At 43.4% G+C, this 16,118-nt stretch overlaps 2 protein-coding genes across 2 annotated transcripts in view; one reads left to right on the forward strand and one right to left on the reverse strand.

The window, feature by feature from the left end:
• Positions 1–314: 314 nt before the first annotated feature.
• Positions 315–7,097, forward strand: T265_10527 (hypothetical protein; the record flags this gene model as incomplete). The annotated part of the gene is made up of 5 exons (XM_009176920.1): positions 315–464; positions 4,753–4,929; positions 5,202–5,442; positions 5,557–5,689; positions 6,998–7,097. The coding sequence occupies 5 exons, from the start codon at positions 315–317 to the stop codon at positions 7,095–7,097; spliced, it is 801 nt and encodes a 266-aa protein (XP_009175184.1).
• The window catches only part of T265_15173 (hypothetical protein), a gene marked incomplete at both ends in the record, with an annotated part of 18,627 nt that continues 2,967 nt past the window's right edge, over positions 459–16,118 (reverse strand). Inside the window, 6 exons of the mRNA XM_009176921.1 lie at positions 459–678; positions 1,750–2,060; positions 3,293–3,381; positions 3,731–3,843; positions 9,402–9,453; positions 12,958–13,150. Of these exons, the coding sequence (XP_009175185.1) occupies positions 514–678; positions 1,750–2,060; positions 3,293–3,381; positions 3,731–3,843; positions 9,402–9,453; positions 12,958–13,150 (923 nt within the window). The remainder of the gene's footprint in view (positions 679–1,749; positions 2,061–3,292; positions 3,382–3,730; positions 3,844–9,401; positions 9,454–12,957; positions 13,151–16,118) is intronic.

Consider the following 16,118-nt stretch of genomic DNA (forward strand, 5'->3'; position numbering starts at 1 on the left):
GTGGTAGTCTCTCAGCCCTCGTGCTCCCTACGGGTGGCATGGCTACGGCTGAACGAACGACCAGGCAAATTTTTAATGACTCAGCCAAAAGTCCCTAGCTAAATTGAAAAGGGCATCTGCCCGATGAGTTATACCTTTTCGAAAAACATCTGGATGAGAGGTAATTGCAACTAATTACGTCAACCAGGGAGAGGACAAGCAGATTTTGACTAAACTTGAACGAGTCATTCGTAACTATAGCCATCTGCATTAAATCCACCACGAATTAGTCTGGCTGCGCAGTGCAGAACTAACCACGCTAAAAAGCTAGAAGAATGTCAGAGGATCCGGATAAACATCCATTTGCTATTCGTGGACTAGCTGGCTTTAAATTTATCCAGTTACAGGATCAGCAGTTCGCGTTATTTCAACAACAAATGTCTTTCCAAATGAAGACTCACAACATAATAACCAAAACCATGAAAGTGAGAATCATCTTTCTCTTGGTTTTACACTTTGACATTAATAGTTGTTTCACAGGTTGCTGTCCACGGTCTTCTCGATCCAATCCGTGAAAGCCGAAACTCTGGTGAAGAGACCGGGGTATGATTGTGGCTGTCTTGCGTGGGTCGCTGATGCAACCCCCACAACAACCACTTGCCGTTCATACATCTGGATGAGGCCACCGCCGCTGTCGCCCTGAAATGTTCAGAGAAAGTGCGACTGACTCGTTACTACTGTTCAGTTTATCAGTAGCCCAAAACAATGACAAAAGTTATCTCGCTGGCCATGGAGAGCTCGTGGTCCATAGAGAGCTCAGGGAAGCAAACGTGCTCGACAAGATGGAGCGTGTAAAATACAGTCTCTTTAAGCATATGCAAGGTTTTTTTTCACAGTGAAACATTTACCCTCCAACTGCCGAGCTTAGGTCACAAGCCAACAACTGGTCCTCTCCTATTGTTGTGGCGGCTTCCACGCTTTCGGAGCTGTGCAGGAACGGGGCTGGAAGTGTTTCTCACATCCGTTTCTTGTCCATACGATAACGAAGCATTGCAACCGAGCTACCCATGTTCCGCAAAACTACCAATACGAAGAGTAATACTGGTTGGATTTTCTTGAGGCATAAACTAATAGATGATTTTCTAGCGAACAGTCACACGTCCCAACCTAAACTGTCCAAATTGTCTTGTTAATTCACATTGAGAGATATTTACTTCCGAATACACAGAGCTTTCAGAGTCACTCTTATGCCTTTTCGCGTTTCGGCTTTCTCTAACAGGTCATATTCCAGTCGCCTTCATCTCCCACTTTTTTCCAATCATAATACGTGAAACGTGTAGAACTCGATTCTCTCCTCATCTCCATTAGTACGGTGGAAGTGATTGAAAGTTGTGATGCCTTTACATTACCATTTTACCGATTCGTGCATCAGTCTTTGCACGCGCGTGCATAAACTTAGGCTCAGTCGAGGGTATATACTACTGATGTAGTAAGGCGATTCGTGCATCAGTCTTTGCACGCGCGTGCATAAACTTAGGCTCAGTCGAGGGTATATACTACTGATAAGATGTAGTAAGGCTGAAACTCAAATCTAGTGCTCCCCAAACTTGATTTGAACTCAGCAGAATAGTTGCTTCAGGACAAGGGGAGAACTGTGAACAATAACCTACGACATTAGAGAGCGTTGAGGCGACCACTATCAAAGGGTCAAACCTGGCCATGTGTGTCTTTTCCACATCGAACCAATGAAAATATATTATTCACACTCACAGCGCATATTCCGACATTTGATTGATAGTAGCCGGCGCAGAATTCGTGGTGTTCGTTCAACCCAGCACCGTGATTATACATTTCTGTGCAGGCATCATGTGAGACTACACGTAGCGCGACGACCTGTAAATTGGCAGTTGGTTCACCTTGATACTTTTGGCATCCCCAACCAACAAATGTGCACTGAGTGCCGACTGGAGGCCAGTCACCCGTGGTCAGTCCTGCTGGAAGTTTGGCTGCAGCGAGCTTTTTGCCATCGATAGGAAGCGCGGCTCGCAGTTTGACGAGGGCAATATCATATTCGAGATCGTCTATTTGTGGAAATAAAATAAGTAAAAAAAACTACAGATGTGTAACCAAACAAGCAGATCAGACTGATGATAGAAACAAGACCAAGATGCAGTTCTCCACCGGGATTTGTTCAAAAATAGGTGCTGACTCCAATGCACCATGGGGGCAAAACGAACCACGAGCTTCACACTCGTCAACACGTTGAATGAATTTGTAGATGGTTTGGTACTCAACACCGTAAAAGAGTTTGGAAGTTGATTTCCTGGTTAACGAAACCTGCGACACTTTGCGGATGCTCGGGCGCCTCGCAGTTGTCCTAAATGTAACCCACCAAATCATTTTTTGTTCTCGTTGTTGGACTGGAGTGTTTTTTGACCTCAGCTGACGTCATACTTGTGGCGTTCTAGTTGCTTCGCTCTCTGTCGTTCATCAACTGAGATTTCGTGCAGGGGGATCGACTAAATTGTCTGTGGCTGGTTTTGTGCTTGGCTCAGTGCAAATGTGCGCGCCTTAAACAACTCTCCACAAGCCTAATTTGGAACTCAGGTCCGGGTGCATGCTCTAAAGGTGCCAAGTGACTGAACTAAGTGTTTTAGACTCTTACCGTACAAGTGTGGCTATAAACATTTGACAGGTGTTCGGGTGAACATACAATGCAAATTTCCCCTTAATACACAGACCTAAGTTAATTCATTTTGACAATCGTCAACGATCGGTTTCGTCCTTCTTGGGCCGTCGAATAATTATCAGCAACCCTATGAGTAGTATGCCATGTCTGCATCGCAATATCTCGAAAGACGAGGTGGCCTGGTGCAATACATTCAGTTGCTTGAAAACATCATAAACGAGAGATTCAGCCAGGTTCCAGGTCAGTCTTTCCCAAAACCAAATTGATTCGCCAATATTTCTTGGGTTCATGTGAAACATTGGAGACTGAGCCTACCTGATGAGCTCCAAGAAGGGCGAAACCGGTCGTGGGCTGTCGAATATTTGCCAGCAAACTTATGAGTAGTGTATTACGCCCAGATATCATTCCTACTTTCAGGTGTGCCAGCAACTGCGGGGCACATGACTAACTATAATGTACTCATGTGGACTAGAAGTTTGACAATTGTGAACACCGAACGATAGCTTCAACAGCTTGTGAGTACAACGTAGGTTAGCAAATGAGACGTAGGCTGAGAATGGCCGTCGAACTTTAGAAAACCAGCTGTAGCTCAATAAAAGAAAACAACACGGACATTTTTCTTACTGGGTGCGTATTTTGGATGCAGTATAATTTTTTGAAAGTGGACATGCCACAACTTGTCGTCAGCTACTGCCTCGTCAGTAGATGTCTTGCTGGAAATAGAATAAAAAACGCAAAAGATGTGGATACGTGTGGGGATAATAGCACTTGCAAAATGTCAGAAAAATGCAACTTATTCTTATGGTCTGGTAAATAGCTTGTTGGTCAACTTTACCGCGCAAATTGTGTGATTATTGTTCAAAAAGGTATCACGCTAAAACATCAACGCTTTTCAGCAACCTATTCAGTAGTATTGACATCACTATCCTCCTGATTGTCCTCATACGCGTCAAACCTTCCACCACTTTAGTCATTAGCTAAGTGTTTATACACTTACACTCTTCTGGAGGACCGTGAATGGTGCCATGATACACACATCAAAAGATAAAATGAGTAACTTACAAGAGGATAAGTTTCTTTAAGCTTTCAAACAGATTTTGAAGGAAGTTAGACCCGGTTTCGTCTGTGTCGCTGGCGCCAACGATTATCTCTCTCTTCGTATGTTCTTCACCGAGCTGGACCATTGAAATACAAATAAATATGTTTTTGAACGGTCGTGATTGGTAGAAAAATTGATGTTTATCAAGGAGAGGGGAGACACCGTTCTACGAGGATGAAGCCTGTAAAAGTGAAACAGCGCGTGTTTGGAGCAAGACTAGACTTCAAAAGAACAATAAACCGACGGGCCACCTAGTGAGCCACAATTTGTTCGATGTAGAAAACTTCAGTAGAGTATAAAACAGTGAATTACAGGGTAGAATAGGATACAGCAAGATGATACAGCATATACTGTAGTGCAGTATAGTATGGTACAGAATAGTATATCACGTCATAGTATAACACGTCATAGAGTAGTGCTGTATGGAATAGACTGATATAGTTCAGTAGGGTAGAGTACAGTATGGTATAGTGTGTTATGGTAGAGTAGAGTAAGGTGAAATGTGGCATAGTACAGTATAGTATAGTGTAGTATAGTGTAGTAAAGCGCAGTATAGTGTGGTATAGTATAGTATGGTATAGTATAGTATAGCATAGTACAATATGGTACGGTGTCAAAAGGGTTTCGTTGCTTTATATGCTATAGCATATTATAGTATAGCACAGCATAGTATACCTGAGCTACCGACATTCTCCTCTATAGAAAATAGTATAGTATAGTATAGTATAATATGGTACGGTGTCAAAAGGGCTCCGTTGCTTCCACAACCGAGAAACGCCTCATTTCATAAGCTTGCATCTTCCGTATTAAATATTGCTGTTCAGAACTTTCTGGCTTCAATTTAGGTGCTTTAAGCAATACATTGGTGAGCAGACGATCTGATGAGTGTGGATAGACAAACTTTGTCTGGATAGTCTTCCAGACACTTAGCCAGTGTGGCTGGCACAATTTGCAACAATTTGTGTTTGTTTTCATTCATTGATAGGCTATTGGCCACACTGCTTCAACCCATCAGAACTTCATAACCAGAAAAATCGATCGGACAATTACTGGGTCGTCTTTCGATGGGTCAGGCACACCAATCACATCGCTCATGTGTGAACACGTCCGGGGTTCAAAACCCGGCACGCCCGTTGGATATGCACTGCTAATGAGTAGTATAGTATAGTATAGTATAATATGGTACGGTGTCAAAAGGGTTCCGTTGCTTCCACAACCGAGAAACGCCTCATTTCATAAGCTTGCATCTTCCGTATTAAATATTGCTGTTCAGAACTTTCTGGCTTCAATTTAGGTGCTTTAAGCAATACATTGGTGAGCAGACGATCTGATGAGTGTGGATAGACAAACTTTGTCTGGATAGTCTTCCAGACACTTAGCCAGTGTGGCTGGCACAATTTGCAACAATTTGTGTTTGTTTTCATTCATTGATAGGCTATTGGCCACACTGCTTCAACCCATAAGAACTTCATAACCAGAAAAATCGATCGGACAATTACTGGGTCGTCTTTCGATGGGTCAGGCACACCAATCACATCGCTCATGTGTGAACACGTCCGGGGTTCAAAACCCGGCACGCCCGTTGGATATGCACTGCTAATGAGTCCTAATAAGAGCGAAACTCGAGTCCAGTGCTGCCCTTCGGTGTGGACTGGTGTCCGTTGTTTTTATCAGAGTAAGAACTGTAGAGGTCTAATGGTTGGAACTTCAGGCTGCATTAAGAAATTAGACAAGATAGGAAAGCAATAACTTTGTGTCCAAAAATTCAATTCCGGCAGTGTTGGTTCAGATTTAACAGTCTTTCATAATGCACTACTCATAAGGTTTCTGAAACTTCTTCGACAGCCCACGATCGGGTTCGCTCTTCTTGAAGCTCATCAGGTAGGTGCGATTCGTCAACGAGAGATTCAGCTAGGTTCGAGGTGAGTCTCTCGCGGAACCAAACTTGTTTGCAAATAAGTGTATTTTGCTTATTCTACAGTCTTGTTTGTGCGAATTCTGTGCTCTGTCAAGCAGTCATCCGGAATTTTATGATTCCTCATCACTTTCAATGCTGTCAAGTGACCTGCCATGCATTGCACTGCGCTGACAGTCTGAATATGGGTCGAACAGAGCTGGGTAGGTTAGTTTTGTGTACGTCTATTGAAAACAGCTAACATTCGCTCATGTGTTTGCTCATTTATTTATACGATTAATTGTCATTTCCGGTCAATTTCTAATTAGATAGGCTAGTAATCCATTTGAAGTCATGGACAGAATTTATGGCCTAATTTTGTCCTAATGACGTTTGCACAGCTCGTTCGCTCGCGCTCGCTCCGTAACTGTACCAACTTTTATGTTCCAATCAGGTCGGCAGGGTGAAAACCTAGCTTGATATTGTTACGCTCGTTACTGAATGCCCTGGTTTACAGGCTGCTCACGATACCAGAAAGCCAGGCCAGCAACCCCTCTGCACAGGTCACCCCTATTTGAGCCCTAATGTAAGAGACAATTATGCGAAGGGAGCATACAACCAAAGACCCCTTGAGGACTTGATTACAATTAAATTTGGACCAAATATCATTTCTTTCGCTCAGCTTCCTGAAAGTCGCACTGTTACAGGCTTCGAACATGCGGGATCTTTGCCTGTAAAGTGATAGCCAACTGATAAACTTGGTCTTTGGGCGTAAGATCGAAGTTGGAAGTACTTCCAACGACAATCTATCACAGTGTCGTGGTGTCCCATCGCACTTTTCACCCCAAACCCTCGTGATCATGCCTCTTTGAATGCATGAGCAGACCAGCAACGATGCCAAGTCACGAATACCCTGGGGAATTCAGCGTCGGTCGGAGATTGGAGGTGCTATGTATACTCAGGGATGTTTTTACCCTTGGTAAACGCGACGCCTCACAGTTATCGTCCGCATTTTTGTCGCTATCTCATGGGTATTTTGTCGATCATGAAAACCATTATGTCGGTCGCGTTTTTTGGAAATTACCCGTTGCATGTATTGTTCAGTGTACTAGTTCGCTTATCAGAAGGCTTCTGAAAACCGCACACGACTCCTAGCTGAACTTCTGATTTGGATATAACAACTACATATTACTATAATATACATAATATATGTTACATATACAACTATATATAGCATCTAGGAAGCGAGATGACTCAAGTGGTTAGAGCGCGAATTTATTGACCACAAGGTCCATGGTTCGAACCCGACCTCGGCCTATCAACTCCCTCTGTCTAGGCTTGGGCAAGCTGGCAGTATACAAGCACTCGTGCTTCCTTCGCGTGGCATGACAGCTAGATACCGGAAGTGTGTTACAGCTGTGCGATATAACAACTAATGGTCTGTAGTCAAATGCTCCAGAGAATCACTACTTCCCGCATAGATTACGCTGTGGCTGTGGTGATGTAGCTAGCGATAATGGGGACGGCTGTTTTTGTGTTAGTGGTGGTGGTGGTGGTGATGGTGGTTTTGGTGTTGTTGGTGCTGGTNGTCGGTGTCGGTGTCGGTGTCGGTGTCGATGTCGGTGGTGGCTGTGTGATATTGGTAGTGAGGATGGTGGGGGATGTCTTTGTGGTAGCGGTGGTGGCAATGGGGTGGTGGCGCTGGTGGTGGCGGTGGTGGGGTCAGTGGTCGTATTGGTGGTAGTGGTGACGTTGGCGGTGAGGATGGTGAGGGTTGTCCCCGTGGTGGTGGTGTCGGTGTCGGTGCTGGTGGCGGTGGTGGTGGTGGTGTTGATTTCAGTGGTTTTGATGGTGGTGGTGGTGGCTTTGGTGATATTGGTAGTGAGGATGGTGAGGGTTGTCGTTGTGGTAGTGGTGGTGGTGACGGTGGTGGTGATGGGGTGGTGGCGGTAGCGTTTGTGATGTGGTGATATTGGTAGTGAGGATGGTGAGGGTTGTCTTTGTGGTAGTGGTGTTGATGGAGGCGGTCGTCGTCATCGTGGGAATGATCCTCGTTGTGGTGGTGGTGATGTTGCTTGTGACGATGCTGATGATGGTGATGAGGGTTGCGGTGTTCGCGGTGATGGTGATGGTGGTTTGTTCCAGATCATCTTGTGTGTCTAGTGCCAAGTGTAGTTGTGATAAACAAACTATATTTGCTCTGATCAAGCATATCACCCCACTCAACAAAGAAGTCTCTGAAAAAACTTGCCAGTTTACCAACTGAAAAAAACCACTCAAGTTATTGTATGTAGCCTTTGCCATTGAGTCCATCCTCGGATAGTAAGCGCTTATTGGTTGCTGTGACAGCAAAATCACTCGGAAAAATTAGCTCGACTTCACTTCGCCTTACATTTCCGGAGGTCACAGATATTTGCTGAAGTCCGGTGGCAAGCCAGTCCCCAGGTACATCGTAGCGAAATGAGTCTCCGCCGCCAGAATATGTCCGCTCTGAAAGTATAAAGATACCCGCCTTTCGATATAGTCCCCTGTGTTGACAAGATTGACCACTGGAATCTCTGATGCGTGGTTTTTATGCACCGAGTGATGTAGATATGTAGAACCGAATGTGTCGATAGGTCCGTGCCGCTTAACTCTGTGATCATATACATCTTGTCAATAGTTTCGGGCTTACTTCAGCATTCAAAAGAGAACTAAAAAAATAGGCATCTCTGTTACTTATTGGGGAACACCGATCATCTACCGGCTACGCAATAAATAGGCCACAGAGGATCCGAATGTGTAGTCTGTAACCTTTTAGTCAACAAACAATGCAAAGCTAATCCAACAATGAAAGATAAGTTGTGAAAACTATTCAAAAGTCTGGCATCTCCGGCTGCTCCGTCGATCGAAATTATGGGATGGCGGTGGGCTTGAAACAGAATTCTATGTTGAAGAGACCGTTGATAGCTGAATTACCGCAGATGGTTTGTTCTCTGAGCTGAGCAATTTGACTGCCAGCGTCTCATCACCATTCCAGGTAGTATCATCAAAGCGTTGTGTGAGACCAGGGGATGCCAAGCTAGTAGGCCACGTGATTATCAGATAACGCAGTAGTCGTTGAAACCGATCGGCCGAACAACCAATCGTGATCGAAGGTAAGCTCAACCCATCAGCATCTATATTTACTCACAAGTGACACTACTCAATGCACAACCATTTAATCATCGCTATGCCCCACTACACTCCCTAACAACGCACCGATGTCTTCTCGATTGGTGATGAAATGCTAGCCATTAAGTGGTCCAGCTCGGCGAACAAACCAATGACCGGAATTTGCTGTATTCGCATTTCGTTCTACCACAGTCTTCAAGAAAGTCCACGTTAGGAAAATGGCACTACCGCGGAATTACGTGGAGCTCGAACGACGACGCACGTCTTGGTCACAATAGGCGGTTTCGATCTTACGCGTTCAGCTGAACAAATCCCCATTTGCTTGGGTTGAAAACAGTTGATGGTTTAAGAGGAAATCGAAGCAAAAAAAACAGGGCGGGCGTTGTCTGGGAAGTCCCCGTCTAAAGTCTGACTGCGTACAAAGATACACATCATTCCTAATCGATGAGCTTTATGCGAGATGACATTCGGGCGACGGAAAGCAGAATTCCCAACAAGCTTATCCAACGTCTTTGTGTATGATTACTTCATTACTGCGTTTGAGTATGCGTTGACTTGAAATTACCTACTTAAAATCCAAAACTTACGACTATTTTTGTGTGTCCGGCTTGAGCGTGCCAATACCCGGGATTCAGCATTCTGTGGGGTGATGAAACAAAGCCATTCGTATAAAGAAAACAACCAAAAGAGCGTCATACAAATTTACTATTCCCAGCTGAAAAAAAGTGAACTCGGTAGTTTACTTTGTCCCATCTCTTACCGACTGAATATTCCGTCCCAATTATACTACGTAATCAAATGGATGCAAGCCTTGCGAACTCTAACGATCAAAGACATTGATCAGGAAGATGAACACTCAGTCAGATTGGACGGCAATCGGGTTTGACTGCTAGAAGCGTAAACAGTGATCGACGGGCAATTCTTTCGAGTTTACTCAAGCAAATGTAGATGGGTCCATATGGATCTCAATGAACCAGGTGACTCGTTGTTAGCACCCAAACGTTGAGGATTCTCAATCCGATTGATATCCCGGCACCAAAATACTACTACAAAAATAATAAACATAGTAGTAAATCTCGTGCGTCGATAGCCTTCTTCGACTGTTAATCTACAAAGCCACCATTCTCGCTTGCTCAGGCCTTGGGCCTAAAACAAGTCAGTCTATTGGATGTGTTCTTGGGCAATTTATCCTCGTGATCAATGGAAATGGGTGCCTGAGATCATTTCAAGGTGCACGCCAAAACAAATTCAGTAATGGCCCCCGTATCTCTCAGGAAATTCGGAATCAGGTTGAGATATTTTCAGTTCGTAAACGCACCGGATTCAACTCTGACACCAGAGCATTAATTCAACGATTTGACCAGCTAGCTGTTGGAAACACAAGACCAATTAAAACCTCGAACAATGTGATATCGAGTTTTCAATTGGCTTGTGAGAGAAGGATATCTCTACTACAGACACCGGCGTTGAGCCTTTAAACCAGTGAGAAAGTGTGCATATCCGCTTTCATTCAGCACTTGATAGTGATGAAAAAGGTGGGCATTGACTTAAGGCATCGAAAATGCTCCATTGCCTGCTAGGCACATGCTTCGTCAGCTGAAATGAGCTGGATACACTCTCAAACGCATTTAGTCTCCACGCTGATTTGTCTAATCACTGTTCACCAGATCAAGACAGATCTTCGACAGCGGTGCTGCGTACCATGTATGGTTTCTACAGTAAGCCAAACTTCAATACCGATTAGATGCACGAAGTTGGTGTGTAGAACTGAGGCTAAATGGCCTCTGTCATACGTACGTAGGTACCAAAAACTAGAATTTCGGCGCGGGACTGAAACCGCCTACGTGATGTGCGCTGTGCCAGAATCAACTATCAAGTTGGCCACACAAACCGTCTGAACGCCACCGTGCTCACTAAGACGGAGAACAACGATTCCACAGTAGTGTAAAGTGTTCTTCAGTGAGGACTTCGTATCCCCGAAATCCCTTAGCACATCGATCAGCTTCTCGACCACCCGATCGTCGTGCAGCATTTTCGCCCGAATTCAAAGTTGATTGAATGCTCGGCGAGCTCGAGAAGTCTCCAAACTGTTTTCATTCTTGAGAAAAGATTTTCCAGGAAAAGGTGCCAAGTTTATCCATATCTTTATAAGATCCGCCCGAATTCGCTACACTCGGTTACTCAGCGCACCTTGAAGAAACAAAGACTGCGTTGCTCATCTGAGAGTTAGGCTGATAAAGTTACTTGCATTCCACCGCATTGCTTGAAACGATCGCGCCGATAAAGGAGGTCTCGATCACTTCCAGATTCTGTTATCAAAATTGTCCCTTTGGTAATATCAAGGCTACAGCTCTTGGTTCTGATTGTTGTCTAATAACAAAGGATTGCCAGCGTACTCAAACTCTACTCCTCCCCTGAGTTGAAATAATGTAAGATGAACAAAATACCGGGGCGAGCTCAATTACCGGCTTTGCCCTTTAGGGCTATGGAACTAAACTAAACTTCTGAAAAACCTGGCATACACTTTATTCTTACCGATAGGCCCGAGTATGTCGAATAACTGATCAGAGCCAAACGTGAAGTTCTTCCATCCCAAAGCACCGCCAGTCCAAAGTGTGAACGGCCTGTAGGTGACAAACTTAGCTGAACTTAACTCAAGTCCGATGGAACTCACCTCGACTTTCTGCAATTTTCGCGATCACAAATTTTGTTCAGACTGGTAGGCAGTCTATTTTTAGCAACCATGAGATCATCGTCATTCTTGGAACTTGCCCAACTCATGCTACACTGAGATTTTCACCGAATCTCACACATCGACTTCACTCAACTTTTTGCTACTACTAACTTATGCAAGTCTAAGAAGGCAGATATTTCTCAACCTTTCTCCCATGGCAAACGACCTAACTGGAACACAGCTTAGCCCAGCTGGCCTGTGAGCTAAGCAGCTTGCAGCTTTTCACGACAGACTGGTTGGTTTCTGTGCTCTTTGTTGACTGGAACCCTACTCGGACCTTCATGGAGTAAACAAACCGCATAGATTTCGTTTTTGGGCCTCCGTTGTCTTCAGTCTTTGGGAGGCTAAACTCACTCGGCCCGAGCGCCCACGATGCAGACACCAGCAGATCCGACCTCCCCTGGGAGGGAGGGGTGATGGGTGCGGGGCTGGTGGTGGCCTATCGGTTATCCCGTCGCACTCCTCAGAGCACTGATGCACCAACGTCAGTAATCTCACTGTTCTTTATTGATTTTAAATGGGTGTAGTGGAAGAAAACCTAGGTTCACTAGTGAATTATCCCATGAAATTGTATAGTCAAGTTATGGACACCGTGAGTTCAATTACTGGATGAATGTCCGGCATCGTGGCTGAGTCGGCCAAGTCTTCAGACGAACATGACCTGGTAACAATATACTCCCAGCCTTCAAGATTCAGAGTCATTATCCTTACCCTCATTCAAACGGACATCGATAAACTACTCTTGACGCGTTGTCGATCATCAGTAGTATTGTCCGAAACACAACTGAAACTAAGTGCTTTTAGCATTCTGCAACCTAAAGGTAGATTACTAGGCCAAGGGGGTCTCAGTCCGCAAGATCTCTCTCAGCAAGATCCAATTAACCACCCCAACCCCAAACTAGTTGTCCAGGAACGCCTCGACGAATACAGGCCAACAAAATCTGTGAACGATCCCAAGAGGCATATTCCATTAAGGTGTTCTAGACAAAAGAATCAAGGCCCAAAAACTCCGGCTTCAACACCCCCTGACCAATCCATCGTAGATGTTAGTCATCCCCACTAATCAACAAACAGGAATATCAGACTACAATTGAACCGAAATGGTGGAATTATACTGGCCGATTCTGTCACCGAACTTTCTTTCGAAACCCGAAACGTCATACTATACTATACTATACTATACTATACTATACTATACTATACTATACTATACTATACTATACTATACTATACTATACTATACTATACTATACTATACTATACTATACTATACTATACTATACTATACTATACTATACTATACTATACTACTATATTCTACAAGGCCAATCCTGCTTGATCATGATTCGCCCACAATAAATACCTCCATTCTCAAACCCAGAGTATCCACAAGTGTTTTAATAACTTACGACTTTCGCCGGGCGTCTGTCCAAAAACAATGTGCAGCGGTCAGAAGCCATTGTTCGGCAATAATGGTTGCACCACAGTAGGTGATACTCAGAGTAGTGGGATGTATACCTTTGATTGAAACAGCCCATGGGTGGTCTCCTGTCTTGGCATCATAGCCGTTAATGATCCGTTTATCCACGCGGATCGATGAACCTTGAGCACAGGTGAAAGAGGTGAAATGGAGAAGTTGTGTTCCTCTCAGGTGGCAGACTTATTTACAGAATTAAAAATCCGGAGGTTTTTTTCACAAAAACACCTGTGATAATATAGTATTCATTGAGGTTAGTCTCTAAGCAACTACCTGGATTGTGGTCAGTAAACTAAATCGTTGTCCTGCGCTGATCAACTACCTGGATTGTGGTCAGTAAACTAACTCGTTACCCTGTACTGAGGGTATGTACTTAGCGGAACATGCCAAAACTAAAGAAATACACTCATTTGCAAGCTAACTGGATTTTGCGAGAGACTCACCTGGAACCCCGAGAAGGGCGAAACCGGTCGTGAGCATTCGAGGAGTTTTCAGCAACCTTACGAGTAGCGTATTACTAAATACCGAAACTAACTTTTAGTGTGTGAAACGATGGGAGGCTGAAACTATAGTGGGGATTTAACAGCTGTTTCAGATGAAAATTGTGGAACAAGCTGTTACTTGGTCCTTATCCCCACCTCGTGGATGACGACGGGTTGAGGAGCCAATATGGAATGCTTACAGTCACGTGACATTTACATTTGGAAGACAGATGGAACTGAAAACTGCAGCTGTGTGAGAAGCACTCCGAGCCTGATCAGCATGGTATGCGTGGTATGCAGAAATCTTTACAAGCTGTTAGTTCCATGTACGATGAAATCCTTGCGGAATTTACATGTATTTCGGGAAAATTTTGGAATTTGCGATCGGATCGATACAGACTATTGAGAACTCGCAAATTTCCAAGGAAGCTTGCGTCATACGCGAATTAGCTATCAAGTTTTACGAAGGGGATTGACATGACCAGTACGGGAAGTTCACCCACAAAATCTACTCGTAAATATTGGTCGATCTCTTGATTCTAACTTGCGCCTTTTTTGGCTTCTATGCAATCTGCTTGGTGATTGAGGAACGACGATTCTGTGGCCTTGAGAAACATGGCCTGAAGACGCAATGACATTGGACATCAGAACAGACATCTTTACAAACCTGATTCCCATCTGTCCAAGCGTCTTCTGCAGCCTTGCATCTTGCCGAGAATGGGGGGGGCACACTTTGACTACGTCATCACCATGTAGTCTTTGTTGTCGTTTAGTCGAACAGAGTACGGAGGATGTGTTCCGGCTGTGCTGCCGATCGTGCTTCACAAGTGGCATTGATATGAGATAATCTTGAAGATACCTCATTCAGATTAAGGAAACATTTGTCGGTTACCGAATGTGTTTATCTATCCAACCACCTATTTTTCTGCCCACTCATCTGTCTATCTATCTATCTATCTATCTATCTATCTATCTATCTATCTATCTATCTATCTATCTATCTATCTATCTATCTATCTATCTATCTATCTATCTATCTATCTATCTATCTATCTATCTATCTATCTATCTATCTATCTATCTATCTATCTATCTATCTATCTATCTATCTATCTATCTATCTATCTATCTATCTATCTATCTATCTATCTATCTATCTATCTATCTATCTATCTATCTATCTATCTATCTATCTATCTATCTATCTATCTATCTATCTATCTATCTATCTATCTATCTATCTATCTATCTATCTATCTATCTATCTATCTATCTATCTATCTATCTATCTATCTATCTATCTATCTATCTATCTATCTATCTATCTATCTATCTATCTATCTATCTATCTATCTATCTATCTATCTATCTATCTATCTATCTATCTATCTATCTATCTATCTATCTATCTATCTATCTATCTATCTATCTATCTATCTATCTATCTATCTATCTATCTATCTATCTATCTATCTATCTATCTATCTATCTATCTATCTATCTATCTATCTATCTATCTATCTATCTATCTATCTATCTATCTATCTATCTATCTATCTATCTATCTATCTATCTATCTATCTATCTATCTATCTATCTATCTATCTATCTATCTATCTATCTATCTATCTATCTATCTATCTATCTATCTATCTATCTATCTATCTATTTGTCTATCTATCCAGTAAATATACAAACGAGCAGATGAATGTGGTGCACGGAATAATAACACGGGGTCCATCACTAATCGGAAAAACATTGTACCGACTGGTCAGCTCAGCATAACCCTTGCTCTGAAGTTGAAATTTGCACCTGACCTGCCTCGTGTCACCCAATGTGATATGATAGTTTCCCTTCAGATGAGCTTTAAGAAACTCTTGTTTATACGCCCTGAGATCACATTCCCTTTCAAAACAACAAAATCTCTCCCTCCCACAGAATCAAACCACAGTATCCGAAAGCCGAAGGCCTACTGAGTGATTTTGATCGGATGGTTTCAAAATGGTCATGTATTCCTTTTTCGTTCAATTGATCTATTGCACGTCAGAAGATGGGTTCGGCTGCAGAAACTACTGAAACGTTCGCTGAAATATGGGGTGTGGGAGGAACGAAATCCGATATCCATACTATTGTTTTGTTATCCATTATTTCTTGCCCCAGAAGAAAACAATGCATCTTTCGTGGCGATCAGTAAGGACAGATACTAACTATTCAACAATACTGTTGTGCTATCCGTCCGTGGCTCGCTGACTGGTGAGAATCCTGAAAAGGTAAACTGTAGAGGAATTGAACTTCAGAAGCCTTAAAACAGGCAACTTCCTCCAGGAGTTGTTGACTCAGTCACGAGTAGGGCACCTGTATTTTTTTGTCATTAAAACATGGTGCGATATCTCGAATAGTGTACCAACTGTGCAGCACATTCAGTTGAAGAATATCATAAACGAAGCATTCAGTTGAGTCTCTCGTGAAAGCTAGACTGATTTCTGTTGAAATCAGTCCAATTCGGGTTCAAGTAGAACACTAGGTTGAGGTAAACTCGGGGACTGCGCCTACCTGATGAGCCCTGAGAAGGGCGAAACCTATCGTGGGCTGTCGAATAGTTTTCAGCAAC

The sequence above is a fragment of the Opisthorchis viverrini genome (assembly GCF_000715545.1).
Source record: "Opisthorchis viverrini unplaced genomic scaffold opera_v5_374, whole genome shotgun sequence".
Classification (NCBI taxonomy): domain Eukaryota; kingdom Metazoa; phylum Platyhelminthes; class Trematoda; order Opisthorchiida; family Opisthorchiidae; genus Opisthorchis; species Opisthorchis viverrini.